Source organism: Antechinus flavipes, chromosome 2, assembly GCF_016432865.1.
Source record: "Antechinus flavipes isolate AdamAnt ecotype Samford, QLD, Australia chromosome 2, AdamAnt_v2, whole genome shotgun sequence".
Lineage (NCBI taxonomy): Eukaryota > Metazoa > Chordata > Mammalia > Dasyuromorphia > Dasyuridae > Antechinus > Antechinus flavipes.
This window is the reverse complement of record NC_067399.1, coordinates 113,555,150-113,571,754: the sequence shown is the minus strand read 5'-3', so window position 1 is coordinate 113,571,754 and position 16,605 is coordinate 113,555,150. Positions and strand designations below refer to the sequence as shown.

Here is a 16,605-nt window from a genome sequence, read left to right as displayed (position 1 = left end):
AGCTACCTTTACCTATTCTTCTAAAGCCCAAAGTACTAAATCCAAAGCCTGGCTCCTTCAATATCAAAGGCACCTCAGATTCCCAACTTCAAAGTCTTGAGTTCAAATTACCTCTTAAGTTTATAATCCCCAAATTGGGGATAACAATGCAGAATTTCCATTTTTATCTGAAATTACAGCAAAAACACACTAAACTTGATCAACCCAAATTAGAAATGTGGCTAATCAAATTTTAATTAACCAAAACTTTCAACTGTGAATTTTACTTATTAAATCCTTATATGCATTTAATGTATTGGACTGGCTGCCATCTAGGGGAGAGGATGGGGGAAGGAGGGGAAAATTTGGAATAGGTTTCATAAAGTTTATAAAGAAGCCTAACATCACTAAGTATTATACTAAGAATCCTTTCTGTAGTGTTCAATTGAATGGCAGTTCCTCAAAAGACTAGAAATTGTAAACTCTAGAATATAGGAAGACTTAATATATCCTGGTCACTTGAAGCAAAAAACTCAACTGGGTTCTATGATTAAGGCCTAAATCATGTGAAAAAGGCACCAGGACAAAGTCAATGATGATACTTCCCCTCTTATATCCTTCCTGGACCAATGCTGCTATTAAAGAGCGGTCTGTCAGAGTTAATTTGCTGTCTGTAAATCAGCTAAGCAGAGGACAAATAAAATAAGTAACAAATAGGAAGCCTCTCAACAATGCAAAAGGGGAAAAAAAGCAAGGTTCATGAGCTGCTTTTCTTTTTTCTTTTCCTCAGTATTTAAGAGTATTTGAACACATTAGATATTTAATAAACAAATTATTGAATGAATTCTGTAAGCTAACAATGTGCATCTTAATGACATTTGGCGTATATAAACAAACTCTTGGATCTTTGTTTTTAACATATGTCTTCCAGAAAAATGTCTCCTCCCAAATGGATATCGGTTTAAATGTCTATGAAGAATGAAAAGAATGGCTTCCACATAGTGACAACTCTTATCTTATTTGACTCAATCTATCAGTCCTTTTCTCAATCCTCATTCTCCTTGACCTGCCTGCAAAAAGCTGTGGATCTCCCCTTTCTCTTTATTCAGCCTTCTTTCCTAGATCCTATCCAGAGACTGCAGCTTAACCCTAGCCATCCTTCAGAGTTCTGCTCTGGGGCATCTTCTCTTCTCCCTCTACACTACTAGATCAACTTATTAGCTCCTCTGATTTAATTATCATGTTTATGTTGATGAGTCTCAACTCTACTTATCTTGTCCTAACTTTTCTACTGACCTCTAATTTTTCTTCTTGAACTACCTTCAGATATCTGGGACTGGATGAAGTTGACCTTTTAAACTCAACATGTCCGAAACATAACTATACCCTAAAAATCTTCCTAATCCCCTTTCTACTGATGTAGGGAAGGGCAATATGATCCTCCCCACCCATAAGGCCGGCAATCTAAGAGTTCTCCTGCATTCCGTGTCTCCCTGCTATATTTAATGTGTGGCTGAGGCCTGTCAATTTCACCTTTACATCATCTCTCAAACACAACCCCCCTCCCCCGTCCTGAGGCTACCAGCATTCCAGTACAAGCCATAACATCACCTTATGTTTGTACTACTTCAATAACCAGCTGGTGGATCTGCCTGCTTCCAGTGTCTCCCCACTCCAAGCCATCAGAGTGGCTATTTTCCTAATACTTACCTTAGTGTCTCTACAATTTAGTAGATGGTCTTTGAGAATCACCAAGGTTGAAAAATTCAACACCCTTAAGTCACCATAATGATGATCCCTTGTACACTTGGCCAAGTTGCTCATCAGACAAAAGACATACTATCTCCCACTTGGAGTATCATTTGAAGACATTCCAATTTGGCAAGACTTGCCAGAGTTCCACTGGCAAAAGCTTAGAGAATTTAAGTGTTATGATCCGCCAAAGTAGGAGTTTAGTGAATAAATAGCTGTTCTATAATACTATCGTAAAAATGATTGCCAATTGTTTCTTCATTCCTAACAAAAAGGAAGAGGGAATGTTGGAATTTTTCAAATTCTATAATACCAAACATTATAGTTACAAACAAGAATGAATATAGAACTTTTAAAATTTTATATCAATTAATACTTGGAAATCAGTTATTGGCTTACTTGGTTATTCGTTTTATAATGAAAGTATCTCTATTATTTGATAAACTCTAATTTAATGTGTTGAATCTTTTCCATGAACTTCTAACTCCAGACTTATTTAGAAGACTGGGCAGACAATGTAGCAAGTCTCAGAAACCACCTAAGATGACAAAAGTGGACTAAATAGTTTTCTGTTAATTCACCGCCCTTCTCTGAATCATATTAGCAGTCTTTGAACATATTTCCTTGGATCAATTTCTGCCACCTTGGTAATGTTGCCTTTAGATTTATCAATTTGTGAAAACAAAGTACAGAATATATTTTATTTCTGTTCCTTTCCATGCATTTAACATTGATATGTTAACCTTATATAATTTATTAAGTCCTAAAAATTTTTAAATTTCTAAACCATGTTTGTAATTTCCTAATTTTGAAATTTCTAAGGATTACCTGGATTGTTTATCATCAAAACTTACTGAGCATTCACATTATGAAAGTGCTGGGAGACAAAGAATAAACAATACTAAATGATGAAGCTTACAATAGCATATGCTAGTGACAACTTAGTAAAGACAGTGAAATGTTACATAAGCTCAAAATCAGTTGTTCTGAAAAGACATAGCAAAAAAGAAAAAAGAAAAACAACAAAATTAGATCCTGGTTTTAGCTAAAAACAAAATCCAGTGGTGGAATGAAATCATTAATGAATTCTATGAATGGAACTTAATGGTGAATTTATTTCTGACATCTGAAATTTGAGCCCAGTGATAAAAGTTTTTAAATGCCACATTCTGTGCAGAAGACCAAGTGTCAAGTCAAGAGAAAGCACTACCAAACAAGAAAGAATAAAATTTAAAAAAAAAAAAAAAGAGAAAGAATAAAATTACCATATAGAAATGTGTCCACAATGAAATGGGCACATTATCTACTAAGAAGTGGAATTTATTTTGGTGCCCATTAGGCACATTTAGATATCATTACATATATGAATTAGTGAATAACCTCCTTGGGAACTTATCCAAAAATAGCCCTTGAAAAGTACTGGTGAAAAGATAATTACTACTTGCATGATCAGGAGCAAGTGACTTAATCCAAGTCTTTTGTTTCCTCGTGCAAAATGAAGATTAACAATTTATATTACACCTAATTTATACTTGTAGAGAAAGTCCTTTTGAAACCATTAAAGTCCAATAGAATTATTATTCCTATTTCAGAGATTTCAAGCTCTGGCCACTTCTTATCTGAACTACAGCAAAAGCTTTTCTAATTGGTCTCCTTGCCTCAGGTCTCTCCTTACTCCAATTCATCTTCCATTTAGCTGCCAAGGTGATTTTCCTAAAGCTTAGGTCTCACTATGTCATCCTCCCAGCTTGAGTGCCAATAGCTTTCTATCACCTCCAGAATAAAATATAAATAAATTCCTCTACTTGGCATTTAAAGTGTTTCAAAAAGGACTCTCCTATATTTCTGGCATTCTTACACTTTACTTTTCTCCACAAATGCAAAAAAATGATGCAGACACATCAACAATCTACTTCCTTTTTCTTGCACAGGTTCCTATCTCATCTCCTAACAAAGTTCCTTTGCAGTGGCTCTTCTTTCTGGACCCTGCATTAGCTTCCCTGGCTTCCTCCAAGGCTCAAATCAAATCTCAGGAGGTCTCTCAATGCCTTTCTGTTAGTCCCATTGCTCTTCTTCTCCTTTCCCCTCCAAAATTGTTTCTGTCTTCTTCTTGAAATTTCTTTCTAACTATTTCTGTATAAAGCATGTTATTTTCTCCCTCCTCTTAGAATGTAAACTTCTTGAGGGCAGAGACTATTTTTGTCTTTGTAACCTTATTTTTAGTATCCAGTATCTGACTTTAAATTTAAAAAATTATTCTACTGACTTCATTTCCCTTCTGGGACTTATAAAAATAATGGCTTTATTGACACTTAATAACCGTGTGACCTCTAGCAAGTCACTTAACTTGCCTATGTCAGTTTCAACTATAAAATGTGGATAATAACAACACTTGCTTCCCAGGATTGTCACAAGGATCTAAGGAGATAATATCTATAAAGGTCTTAGAATAATGCCTGGTGCATAGTAGGTGTTAGATAAATGCCTGTTCCCTTCCCTCCCCTCAAGTTTCTCCCGTTTAAGATCAGAAACAGAAAACAACTAAGACAAGAATTTGAAGAGTTAAAATCGACATTCTGGAAGAAAGACAACAGCCATTTTACTCAGGTCTCAAATCACAACACAAACATCTTTCACCATAAACAAGGTAAAATATGTTTTTGGAAATTTAATTACACATGACATTTCTGAGTTTAGTGCTAAGGGCAGTCAGCTGGTTAAAGCATCCCAAATGTTTCAGTTAACATGAGACTAATTTCTACCTTAAAATAATTTTTAAATCAAAAATGTTTTAAATAGCTGAATTAACAAAGTGATGTGATATTTCATAAAGCTCTGATATTCTTGGGTGTGACAATTACATCACCTTCCAACAAAGTAATCATTATGAATAGCTCTTTTTTTTTTTCTTTTTTGGAGCATGTCTGTTTATTTGGGATGTCATGTGAAGCTCGAGAAGTTGTGAACTTTAAGGCTGTCCGAAGTCTGCAAAAAATGGCAACTTTCAAATTCAGAGATTTGCAATTAAAAAATTTGTTTAACCTGCATATAAAAAGTGTGATGAAAGCCCAGTAATAGTTTTTAAAGACAACTCTAATTTTAATTCCTATGCTACACACACCTCCCCAAAGCACTGATTAAAAGGCTATGTTTTCCTGAAGAACCTCCCTCTAATCATACCTACAACATAGTGGGAAATCTTCAAATTTTAAAGAAATCTTAATTAATCTTTTTATATTTCAAAGAGGAAAAATATCACAGCAATGCAGCAAAGTCATTTCTCCAGCTGAAATGACCTCCAGCTTCTATGGGCTAGTCCCTCTTTCGCAATAAATGAATCTGAAACTCAAACCACGTAGACATTCAGAGTGGAAACTGACACTGCTAAACCTTAAAGAACAGTCCTTATCAAAATCCACCTGACTCCGTCATCTCTCCTTTTCCTGGTCCCCTTCTACACCCCCTCGTTGAGAATGGGGTTAAGCTGCAGCTCCCATCGCTAAAATGTTATTTTATCACTCACAACAGCTCCCGTCCCATGCCACCACAAGTGCTGCTAACCTGATTTCAAGGGAAATTAGGAGCGCAACATTAAGAAAAGGGTGAGCTGTAAACAGTACATTCACCGCTAAGGCCAATCCATTTGCTCAGCTAACAGCTTAATAAGAATTTTGCAAAAGGTAATTCAAGGGAGTTATTTCCACTTCCAAGTCGCCCACCAACCTCCAACAGCAAGCACAGTAAAAGCATTCAGCAAATAAGGAACGTCTTACCTTGTACAAATATCGACATTTTTAGGATTTAATAAAATAAATACTCTGTAGTATAAATATAATTATATGTGTATTTATATATATAATTTTTTTTTAACAAGTCACACTCTAGAGCAGATTTTTCTTCTTCTCCCGCTTAACAACTCGACGTGGTCCTTCCACCCACAGTTGACAACTTGGAGGAATATTAATTCAGAGCAAGGAAAAGTAAAAGAAAAAGAAAAAAGTACACCCGGGGGAATTACTCCTTTTCTACTTTAAAAAAAAAAAAAAAAGGCAAGTCGGTGGGATGGAGCCCCGTTTTCTTAGCCCAGCCTTGTTATTGAGCGCTCCAGACCTAAATGAGAGCCAGCTGGAGACCCAAGTTAAAGGTAAAACCCCTCGAATTTAAATTTCATCAATGAAAGAGGCGGATCTCCACTGGCTTCACCGCCCCTTCATCCCCCACCTCCGGAGGGTGGGATTGCAGTAGGACAGACAGCGACTTTCTCCGTCTCCTCCCTCTCCAACCTCCGGCCAATGGGCAGGTTCCCCGGGAAACCCTCCGGTAAACAAGGCACTCAGCCCCCTCCCCAAGACCGGGTGGGGGGAAGGGGGCGTGAAGGCACGTCCAGGGCATTTCCCCAGCCCACAAGGAGCGCGCGTGATCCGGGTCTCCTCCCTCCCAGCTGCGGCACCCGCCAGCCCGGGCCACTTCCGTCCCGCTCCGGGGCCTCCCCGCTGCGGGGGGTGGGACGAGGGGCGCGAGAAGCCCAAGTGAACGCTATAGGATGCGGTCTGCTTCCCCCCTCTCCTTTTTACCCCCCTCCCCCCGAGAAGGGGAAGAACCCAGGGAGGGGAGAGAAGAGAGGGTGCAGCCCCTTCTCCTCCCTTCCCCCAGAATCCCTGGTTTCCAATCTCCCTGGGCGAGGCCCCGGGCCAGCGTCAGAAGGGGGTTCTGGAGGGGGGGCGCCGCCGGGCTCTCCAAGGACATATAAACCCTCCTCCTTCCTCGCCCAACCCGGGCGCGGCTGTCCAGACCCACCTTCCTCTACTCCTCAGTCCTTCGGTTTAAGAGACGACAACGGGGCCCCAGGGAGAAGGCTCAGCACGGGCTAGGAGGACGTGTCCCCTCGGAGGCACCCTCTTCTTCCTCCTCCTCCTCCTTCTCCCTCCGCCCCCCAAACCCAGCTTCGCGGAGCAAGCGCCACCTCCCGCTCCCAATTTCGGCCAGGCAGCTGCAACGACGACGACCCAGTACTCCTCCTTCCCAGATCCACTCCCCCATCTCCAAAACTCTCAACACACCCCAATCCGGTCCCTGCCCCCAAATCCCCCGATGCACTCCCCTCCCCCTCCATGCACCCTTCCCCCGCACCCCCACCTCAATGCGGAAATGTTCTGGTAGCTCTAGACTGGCAGCCAGCGCTCCCCAGTCAGAAGCCAGAGCAGGCGCGGGAGCTGGCCAATGAGCGCGACGGAAGGGGCGGGAGCCTTCGCTTGGAGAACCGGAGTGCGGCGCAGGCCGGGGTGGGCCAGAGGCGGGGCCTAGGAAAGGATAGAGAATGGCTGGGGCTTCCCTGACTCCACCCCAGGCTTTCCTACCAGTACAATCCAGCCCTAACCTCTCTCTTGAAACTACTGTCTGTGATCTTAGGCTCTAGAGCCCGGCTCTCCAGACCATCTACCTCTCCACTACCGTTTTATAGACGGAGACGTCAAGGTTAAGCAAGGGGCTAAAGATGACATGAGAAACAAGGACCAAAGGAGGGTCCTTGGGTCCCTAGGCCCCATCCACCACATGGCCCACTCCCCACCTGGAGGGTCTGAGGGCCCCTCCTTACCGCCTGCACCCTCCTCTTCGCTGAAGCCCCCGACATCTGCTGGGGAGAAGGAGGCCATGCTGGGAGTCGTGGAGCTCGTACTGGAGCAACTTCTAGACTCTTCCCAGCTTCCCGCTTCCTCTTCCCGGGCATCCAATCACTCAACTCCTGTGTGGTCCCGTGGGAGGAGGTAGGCGCTAAGCAAAGCCCTGCCGTTGTCACAGGGTCAAGTCCCCAGCCTCCATGTCCTATCAGCAGCCGCAGGGCTGGGTCTAATTTCCCTTCCCGCTCTGAAGAGCATTGCCCTCATCCCCTCTCCCTGTGACTATTGCCGTGGAATCCTTCCTTCTCCCAACCATCCTTCACAGAACTCTGAAAATATCTTCAAGTCACTTCCCCACTCAGAGTTCATTAGTGGCTCTCCATTGCTTTAGGACAAAGATCCTTAATTTGGGTTAGATTTAAGGGCATCTGTGAAAAATTATATTTTTATTTCAATATAGTTGGTTTCCTTTGTAATTTTATGTACTTTGTTTCATACATTTTTAAACATTCTTCTGAGAAAGAATCTATAGACAAAGTCTATAGACAATAACCATGTATCTGTCTGTCTTGTTTCTCTACCTGTCTGTCTGTCCTTTCTATCTTAAACATTTTTCTGAGATAAAGCCTGTAGGGAATATCTATCTGCCTGCTGCCTGCCTATCTATTTGCTGTCTGTCTTATCTGTCTGTCCATTTATCTAAAACATTCTTCTGAGAAAGGGTCTATAGGCAATATCCATCTATATCTGTTTAGCTAAAATATTCTTCTGAGAAAGAGTTGATAAATAGAATCTTATAGGCAATAGCTATTTTATCTATACACAGACACATATCCTATAGGTAATGATTACAAAGCCTGTAGGCAATATCTAGCTATGTACACCCACTCAAACAAATGTGTGGACTTGATATATTATACATTAATATATAATTATATGATCTATGTATAATTATGTATTTTGTATATATAGTGGACTTTGTGTATATAGAGTACTGATAGGCTTCACATTACACACGTAGTATTCATAGGCTTTGTGATATACACACATTTATTGCTTATGGGCTTTGCATGATAGATAACTGTTTATAGGTTAAGAACTGTAATACAAATTATTCTGCCTGACTTTTTTTTATAATAGTGTTTTATTTTTCAAAAGCATGCAAAGATAGTTTTAAATATTCACTCTTGCAAAAAACAAAACCTTTTGTTCCAAATTTTTCTCTTTCCCTCTCCCTCTCTCCTAGACAGCAAAAGTAATCCAATATAGGTAAAACATGTGCAATTCTCCTAACATATTTCCACATTTATCATGCTGCCCAAGAAAAATCAAATCAAAAGATGGAAAATATGAGAAAGGAAAAAAAAAAAAAAAAAAAAGCACTGCTTAACATTTAAAGCCCCTCATAGTATGGTGCTGGACTAGCTTTCTTGACTTATTTCAGCTTGCCCTTTCCTTCACCTGCTAGGTTCTAGCCCAAATGACATACTTCTTATTTCTGTCTGGTGCCCTGCTGTTGCACAGGCTGCCCCATCACTCTGAGATGTACTCTTCCCTTCTCTCCCTCTCCTCTTAGAATCCTTTGCTTCCTTTTAGGTTCATCTTGAGAAATCTTTATAAATTCCCCTAGTTAGTAGTATGCATGCTCTCTCTCTGTCTCTCCAATTTCTTTCTGCCTGCAAGTCACTACTCAGATTGTACTATATTTATTAATCTGTTTAAAAGGTGTGTCTGCGGTTCCAATGGTCTTGTCATCAAAAGAGCCATTTACACCCACAGAGAGGATTGTGGGAATTGAGTGTGGCTCACAACATAGCATTCTCACTCTTTTTGTTGTTGTTTGCTTGCATTTTATTTTCTTCATTTTCTTTTCTGGTTTGATTTGATTTTTCTTGTACAGCAAGATAATTGCATAAATATATAGATGCATATGTTGGATTTAACATATTTCTACTATGTTTAACATTAAAAAAAAAAAAAAGTGTGCCTGCCAGTAGAATATAAGCTCCTACAAATCGGGAATTGTTTTCCCTCTAAATCTTCCTACTGTTTACAGGAAGTAGACCTTGAATAAATCTTGGCTGCATTTGTTGAGGGGGAGAACACAAAACAAAGGGGGCCGATTTTTCCCTGGATATGCAAGAAAAAGCCTGCAGCAATAACATTTGTATTTGGAACCTGTAAAAGTGTCTCAACGTTTGTGCTAGGAGAAAGAAGAATGGTTGGGTAGAGCATCTTTATCCACAAGTAACTATCCCATGATGACCTAATCACTCTAAAGAGAACACTGCCCATCACTACCGCTGGCCTGAAGAGAATGAGGAAAAGAAGAGGAGGAAAAAAGAGAGGTGCTTCAGGACTACTAAAGAGTGGTTGCATTTTAGACTCTGAGAGAAAGTGTGAGGGTAGTCTAGTGTCCTTGACCAAGAAAGGTAAGAAGAGAACCAGCAATAAACAGAATTGGGCTGTAGGTCAGCCCCTGTCTCTGGTCCTTCACCTTTTCTTTCTGATATCCCCTCCTGGGACACATTCATATCAACCTTTATGTCTTGCTCTCAGATGTCACTGATTGTGACTGTCATCCACATATTTGCATTTAAATAAGAAATTCTTATAAATTAAAAAGAGAGAATCTGAAATGATAAAATTTCAAACATCATGACACAGGGTAAAGGAGATTTTTTTGAACCCCAATCCTGGTCAGTGTTTGTGCCATTATGTCACATTGGAAAGGGTCCTAATCAGGGAGTCAGAACTCAGATCCAATTCCATTTCAGTAGTTACTAGTTGTGTGGGCTTGAAAAGTTATTTAAAACTGCCTAAGCCTTAGGTTCTTTACCTGCAAAAAGGAACAAACAATACTTATACTATTTGCCTCACCCAGTTTTTGTGAGGCTCAAATGAGATATCTGAAGGTATATAAAGCACATTTGTGTGTGTGTGTAATAAAGATTTGATAAATAAGTATCAGCTATTATTCTGCTTTCCTCATAAGACCAGCCCTGCCCATGAATACGAATAGCTATAGCCCAGGCTTCAGATTTCGCAAGACAAATAGCTTGGTAAATAGCACTGTCTACTCTAGGGTACAGGGAGCCAAACAATAATTCATATATGAGCCAGGAGAGTTAATTGACACTAAGCAAAGTGCCTCAGGAAATCAGGGCAGCTTCAGAAGAGTGTGACAGTTATACTTTAACTAGGGCAAATTGGTGAGTTGTATACAGCAAATGTAAAATTGAAGTGAAAAAAAGGGAGGCATATAATCTTTAATTTTATACTGGTAGATGCTTTTTTTTTTTTTTTTTCCCCTCCACTAGACCTCTGATTTCACCAGGATATAGACCTTCCTGGGTTAAAAATTCCTCTTAACAATGCAGGTCAACAACTCATCATTTACAGAAAAAGTAAGGAACTTGTCTGGTGTTATATGATCAGGGTTTGACAGATTTGAACTTGAGCCCATATTTCCCTGACCCCAATGTCTGACTGGACCAAATGGTTTCTTGCCAGGAGTGGGGGATATATATATACACACATACACACACACACGCACATGTGTGTGTGTAAATGTATAGACACACACATATATAGTAAAAAGTGTCAATGATTGATTTTTTAAAAAGCTACTAGAATTAACACTATAATCCAAAAGAATTATACCCTAAGAAACTCATTCAGTTATCAATAGAATTTCTTAAATAGAACAAGAAAGCCTAAAATCAAAATGTTTCCATTGTAATGACAAAGGAAGCTGTAAGATTTATGATATCCTACAAATGGAGAGGAGATGTCATTTGGAGCTTTCTACACCCTTTATGTACTGTTGAGGGATGTAAGTTAAAAAGAAATAATGCTAATACAATTGAAACTTGGCACGTAGCATAAAAGGGATAAACTCAAAGTGCAAAAGAAAGATATTTTTGGATGTCAACACTGGATTCATTTTGATCGTTTAGAGTTTTTTCTTTTTTTCTTTTTTAATGTGAGGTGGTGAGGGAAAAAGGTTAGAAATAAGCCAGAGGAACCTTTGCAACGTTTTTTTTTTTTTTTTTTTAATTTTCAGAAAAGAATAGGAGGAATCACAGATAAGCAAGACAGTTTTGAATGCGATATGTGCAATTTATTACATATGAAAAAACTATGAAATGGATAGTCATATTTTCAAATACAGGTCTCTTTTCCTATTTTTTATATGGAAATGTTCTTTTTTTTGGGGGGGGAAGAATATTCAAGTTCAGAATTTAAAAAATAATCTCAAACCACAATGAGGACTTTGCAATTAGGGAAGTATCACAATGGTTGGCTCCTAACACCCAGGCCCAAGCACTGCTCATCAGACTTGGGACTATCTACAGACAAATCTGCTCATCACTAAATAAGAACACCTCTCAAGTCGAGCAAGTATACATGCTGCCCCATAGTCCCATCTATTCCTGATTAACAACATCTAATTTCCAAACCTCCAAATTTTGTAGTCCCTTCCTTGGGTAAGGAAGTAGGGTATCATAAGTGTCACAGTAGATAAAGTCAAGAAGACTCAATTTTTTTAGTTCAAATCTGAGCTCAGACACTAGCTATGTTTCCTTAGGCAAGCCACTTAGCCCTATTTGCCTCAGTTTCTTTGTCTGTAAAATGAACTAGAGAAGGAAATGGTAAACCACTTGAATTCATATCTTTGTCAAGAAAACCCCAAAAAGAATCATTAAGTGTTGGACTTGACTGATATGACTTAACAAATAATGAATTTGATGAGATTACAGAGAACCAATCTGCCTGGAGGACTGATATGACTTAACAAATAATCAACTTGATGAGATTACAGAGAACCAATCCCTTGCTGAAAAAAATGCAGGTAACTCCTCTGATTGGTTCCCAACAACTAAGAATATCTTCAATATGACTGAGAACGAAGAAAGAGGACAAAGAGGTACAAGAAAAAGTGGTCTACAAAAGAGAGGCACCAAATGCTTTTGTTTCTTTTTCTTGTCCTGAGGTTTCTCTCTCTTAGATTTTTAAATAAGTAGAGATTCCTCCCATCTAGGAACAGAAACTAGTGATTTGAAGGAGAAGAAAACTGGAGAAATTTGAAAAAGGAATTCCTGGACCTCCAATTCCTGGCTACCTTTTTCTGGCTCTGATTTCTTATTCTGAGCACAAGTCAAAGGCTTGTCAGAATCCTAAGAAGAGATGTTTTCATATTTGGAGGTTACCTTGTGAATAATCCTTGAATTCAAGAATTCCCAAAATTAAGAATTGAGAATTGGGCAACAACAGCTGCTCAGAGTGAGATTTTTTTTTTTTTTAAATAACATCCTTCTTGGAGGAGAAGAGGGTCCTTCAAAAAAACTGCAGCCTACAATTGGAAAATTAAACTATGCCATGAGGAACCAAGAACTCTGGATATTGCCAACTCTCAATGATACTACTATGCATTGCTCTGATGGTGAACGTCTGAGGGAGAGTCCCCCAAAGTGTCTGTTCTTTGGAGGTGGTGTCTACCACAAAGATGTATTATGCTCCATCATACCAATGCTTTATGTTTCTATATTTGTGCATATTGTTGTTCAGTCATTTTACTCATGTCTGACTCTTTGTGACCCTATTTGGAGTTCTGTTGCAAAGATATTGCAGTGGTGTGCCATTTCCTTCTCCAGTTCATTTTATAGATGAAGAAATGGAAGCAAACATTGTTGAGTGACTTTCCAAATGTCAAATAGCTAGTAAGTATTTCAGGTCACATTTGAATTTATATCTTATGACTCCAGTCCCAGTTCTCTATTCATTTTGTCACTTCATAGCCCTATGTAATAGACCTTTGCAATTCCTTTTTGCCTATACATTTTTCAGAAGAAATAAAAACTATCTTGTACTTAATACTTGTATTGTGCATTAAGGATCTATGTGAAAATGACAACCTTGCTATTCACTTCTGGGAAAATCTAATCACAGGTCATACTTAAACTTTAAGATTTCCCTGGAAATTCCTTCAGAGTGGGAGCAAAGAGCCAAAGTAAGAAATTTATCCCTTTAGGAATTAAATTTTAACCCAGATTTCTGTGAGCCTAGAATCCCAGGAGTTGGGAAGAAGAGTGTGAGGATATATTTAGGCTATAGATGATATTTATATCTTGCCTAAATTTGCCACTTTGCACTTTCCACCTCTTGTTCCTAGTTGAAGCCTATGGCCTAATTCTTCTAACAAGTTAGTTACCCTTGAAACATTGGAAGAGATCAATGTCCCTCCTCAAGTTTTCTCTTCTCCAGACTAACTATAAGAAGTTTCTTTAAGTAAGTATCATATGATGTGAATACAAGGCCCTTTAAGGTTGTGGTTGTCCTCTGAACATTTGCCAAGTAATTTATTTCCTTACTAAAATATGGGATTGAATACAATCCTTTGGTTCTCTAAGCTTGAAGCCTTCTGAAATCCCCGATAATGTTCAGATAAACTTCAGGGTCACACCACCTCCACCTTGTATTTTTGAATTGATTGTTTTTAGCCCAAGTACAAAACTTTACATTTGTCTTTATTACATTTCATTTATTAGATTTGGCCCAATGTTCTGATTGCTGGTCAAGATTCAAAAAAATCTGGAGTGTAAGCCTCCCTCCCCACTCTATTTCATCTGCTAATTTGACAAAGTTACCATCTATCTCTTATCCAAGTCACAGATAAACAACATGGTGCCAAGTATAAATTCCTGAGGCACTTAATTGGAGACATCCTGCCAAGTTAACATCAAACCATTTGTGACTACTTTTTAAATGTGAATCATGATATAATTTCTTATATATTTTTTAATGCTTTTAACTTTTCAGAGCTCTTCCACAATAAATATCTTACTTGATCCTTGCAACAACCCAATAAGTAAATTGTTATCCCTTTTGTATAGAAGCCCAGAATAGTCAAATTAACTATACTCAGTGAATTAGTGGGAGAAAAAAGATTAGAACCTCATCAATTCCATATAAAATCCATATTTTTGAAACTATGATATAATATGGAAGATCTTCTTAGAGTGGAGCATAATACATCTATCTTATCTAAGTTACTCATGATTACTCCAATCATTCAATCAATTCTATATCCACCCAATTGTGCTCAAATTGACCCTATATCTTTTCCTCAAAAAAATTTAATAGACTTCATCATTGGTGCCATTAAAATATTAGTAAACGATGCTTACAGTATCAAACGATGTTTACAGTATCCTTTTGACCTACTCATTCAGTAATTGTCCAAAAAAGTGAGTTTAGTCTAACATTATCTAATCTTACCAAAGCCACAATATTCATTATCACTATTTTCTTTTCTAGATATTCTAGATATATCTCTTTGATAATACATTCTACAGTTTTTCCAAAAATCAAACCCAAACTTGCTATCCTACAGTGTGCAGCAGAACTTATCCTCTTCCCTTCCTTTACCTTTTTTTTTCTTGTAAATTGACATGGCATTTGCTCTTCTCCAGTTCTATGACACTTCTGCGAGTTCTTTCAAAACACTAGGTCAATGGTGTCACACTCAAATAAATGCAAGGTCTTTAAATCACAAGGATTCCTGTAAGCTTCATATTGACTCAGAAAAGTATGCATAAACATTGTCTTTGCTTTATTGTATGTCTATTTTGTTAGATATTTCCCAATTATATGTTAGTCTGGTTTGGGTTTCATTCAAGAGTATTCTGGGCTGCACTGGTAGTGTGATTGATTCCTTTGCCCTAGGATGTATTTATCTGGCTTGAGTGTCTTGAACTCATCAAATGAGCTAAGTGATCTCAGATTATATCCTTGTAATCTCCGAATATCAAGTTCTTAGTCATTTTTCTTCTGTATTACACTCCTAATATCTTCCTTGGCAAAGAAAGGAATAGGGAAAAAATAATTGAGCAACTCTGTCTTTTCTCTGTCATCATATATCATGCAATCTACCCTGAATAGCTGCTTTTTTTCCCACAAACAATGTAGCAATCCCAGAATAACCCTGTCTGTCACTTTTATCATTCCTTTTTTTTTTCTTTTTTAGCTCTCCTAACACTCCTCTTACAAGATTCAAGAAACTCTGAGTAGCATAAAAAATTATTGTAGATGTAGCTGTATCATCGAGGCAAGAACAACTCCATATTAACTTCAAGCACAGAGTCATAGGAGAAAATTGATTTTCCATAAGAATTAAATGAATACAAGAAATAAAATGAAGTTTAAAAAAATGAAATAAAAGTTCTAGAAAAAGAATTGGAGAGAGAATAAATAGCTTGGAAAAGAGAAAGTAGTAAATTTTACCCAAGTACAAACTCCTTGAAAATTAGCATAGAACAAATGGAACCTAATGACTCCATAAAAAAGTAAGACATATTAAAACAAAATCAAAACATAGGGGAAAAAAAGATATCTGGTATCAAAAACAATTGATCTGGAAAAAAAGGTCAAGGAAAAATACTTTAAGAATCATTAGACTCCCTAAAAACCAAGATCTTTAAAAAAAAAATTTATGAGAACTTACTATTTTTCAAAACATATGCACGGACAATTCTTTAACATTAGCCCTTGCAATTTTTCCTCCTTTCCCCCATACCCTCCCCTAGATGGCAAGTAGTCCAATATATGTTAAACATGGGAGAAATAGATGTTAAATCCAATATATGCATACATATTTATGCAATTATGGTGCTGCACAAGAAAAATCAAATCAAACTAGTAAAGAAAAAAAAAGAAGTAGGAGAATAAAATGCAAGCAAGCAACAAAGAAAAGAGTAAAAATGCTATGTTGTGAACTACCTTCAGTTCCCACAGTCCTCTCTCGGGATATAGATAACTCTCTTTAGACTGAACAATTTGAATTGTGAAAACCAAGATCTTTAAAAAAAAAAAAATAGAAAAAGAAAAAGCCTAGACAGTATATTGTTAAAAAATTAGAACTGCCCAGATCTATTTAACCAGAGGGCAAAATTAAGATAGAATGAACCAATCACCTCTTAAAAGAAATGCCAATAGGCATTTGGAATAGGAAAGTGTCAGGAATGTCATAGATAAAATTCTAATTTCCCTTATCAAAGAAAAAAATGCTACAAGCATCTAGAACCAAGACTGAGAATACTATGTTCTAAAGAACAAAAGCAACAGGTTTACAAAAATAACTTTCTCTAGAAAGCTGAAAAAAACAGCTGTAGGAGAGGAAATGGATTTTTAATGCAATAGAGAATATTCAATATTTTCTGGTGAAAATACCAAAGCTAAAGTTAACTTTTCATTC

The 16,605-nt window shown here is 38.0% G+C and overlaps 1 protein-coding gene across 4 annotated transcripts in view; it reads right to left on the bottom strand.

Annotated features, from left to right (window-relative positions):
• UGP2 (UDP-glucose pyrophosphorylase 2) overlaps positions 1 to 7,710 on the bottom strand; it is a 38,093-nt gene extending 30,383 nt beyond the window's left edge. The window contains exon 1 of one of the 4 annotated variants that reach the window (XM_051975379.1): positions 7,328 to 7,710. In XM_051975379.1, the coding sequence (XP_051831339.1) occupies positions 7,328 to 7,385 (58 nt within the window). In that variant the 5' untranslated portion in view covers positions 7,386 to 7,710. Of the gene's footprint in view, positions 1 to 5,504; positions 5,620 to 6,528; positions 6,842 to 6,867; positions 6,975 to 7,327 lie in introns of those variants that run through there. The other 3 variants (XM_051975382.1, XM_051975381.1, XM_051975380.1) reach the window with 3 other exon arrangements.
• Between the last annotated feature and the right edge of the window lie 8,895 nt (positions 7,711 to 16,605).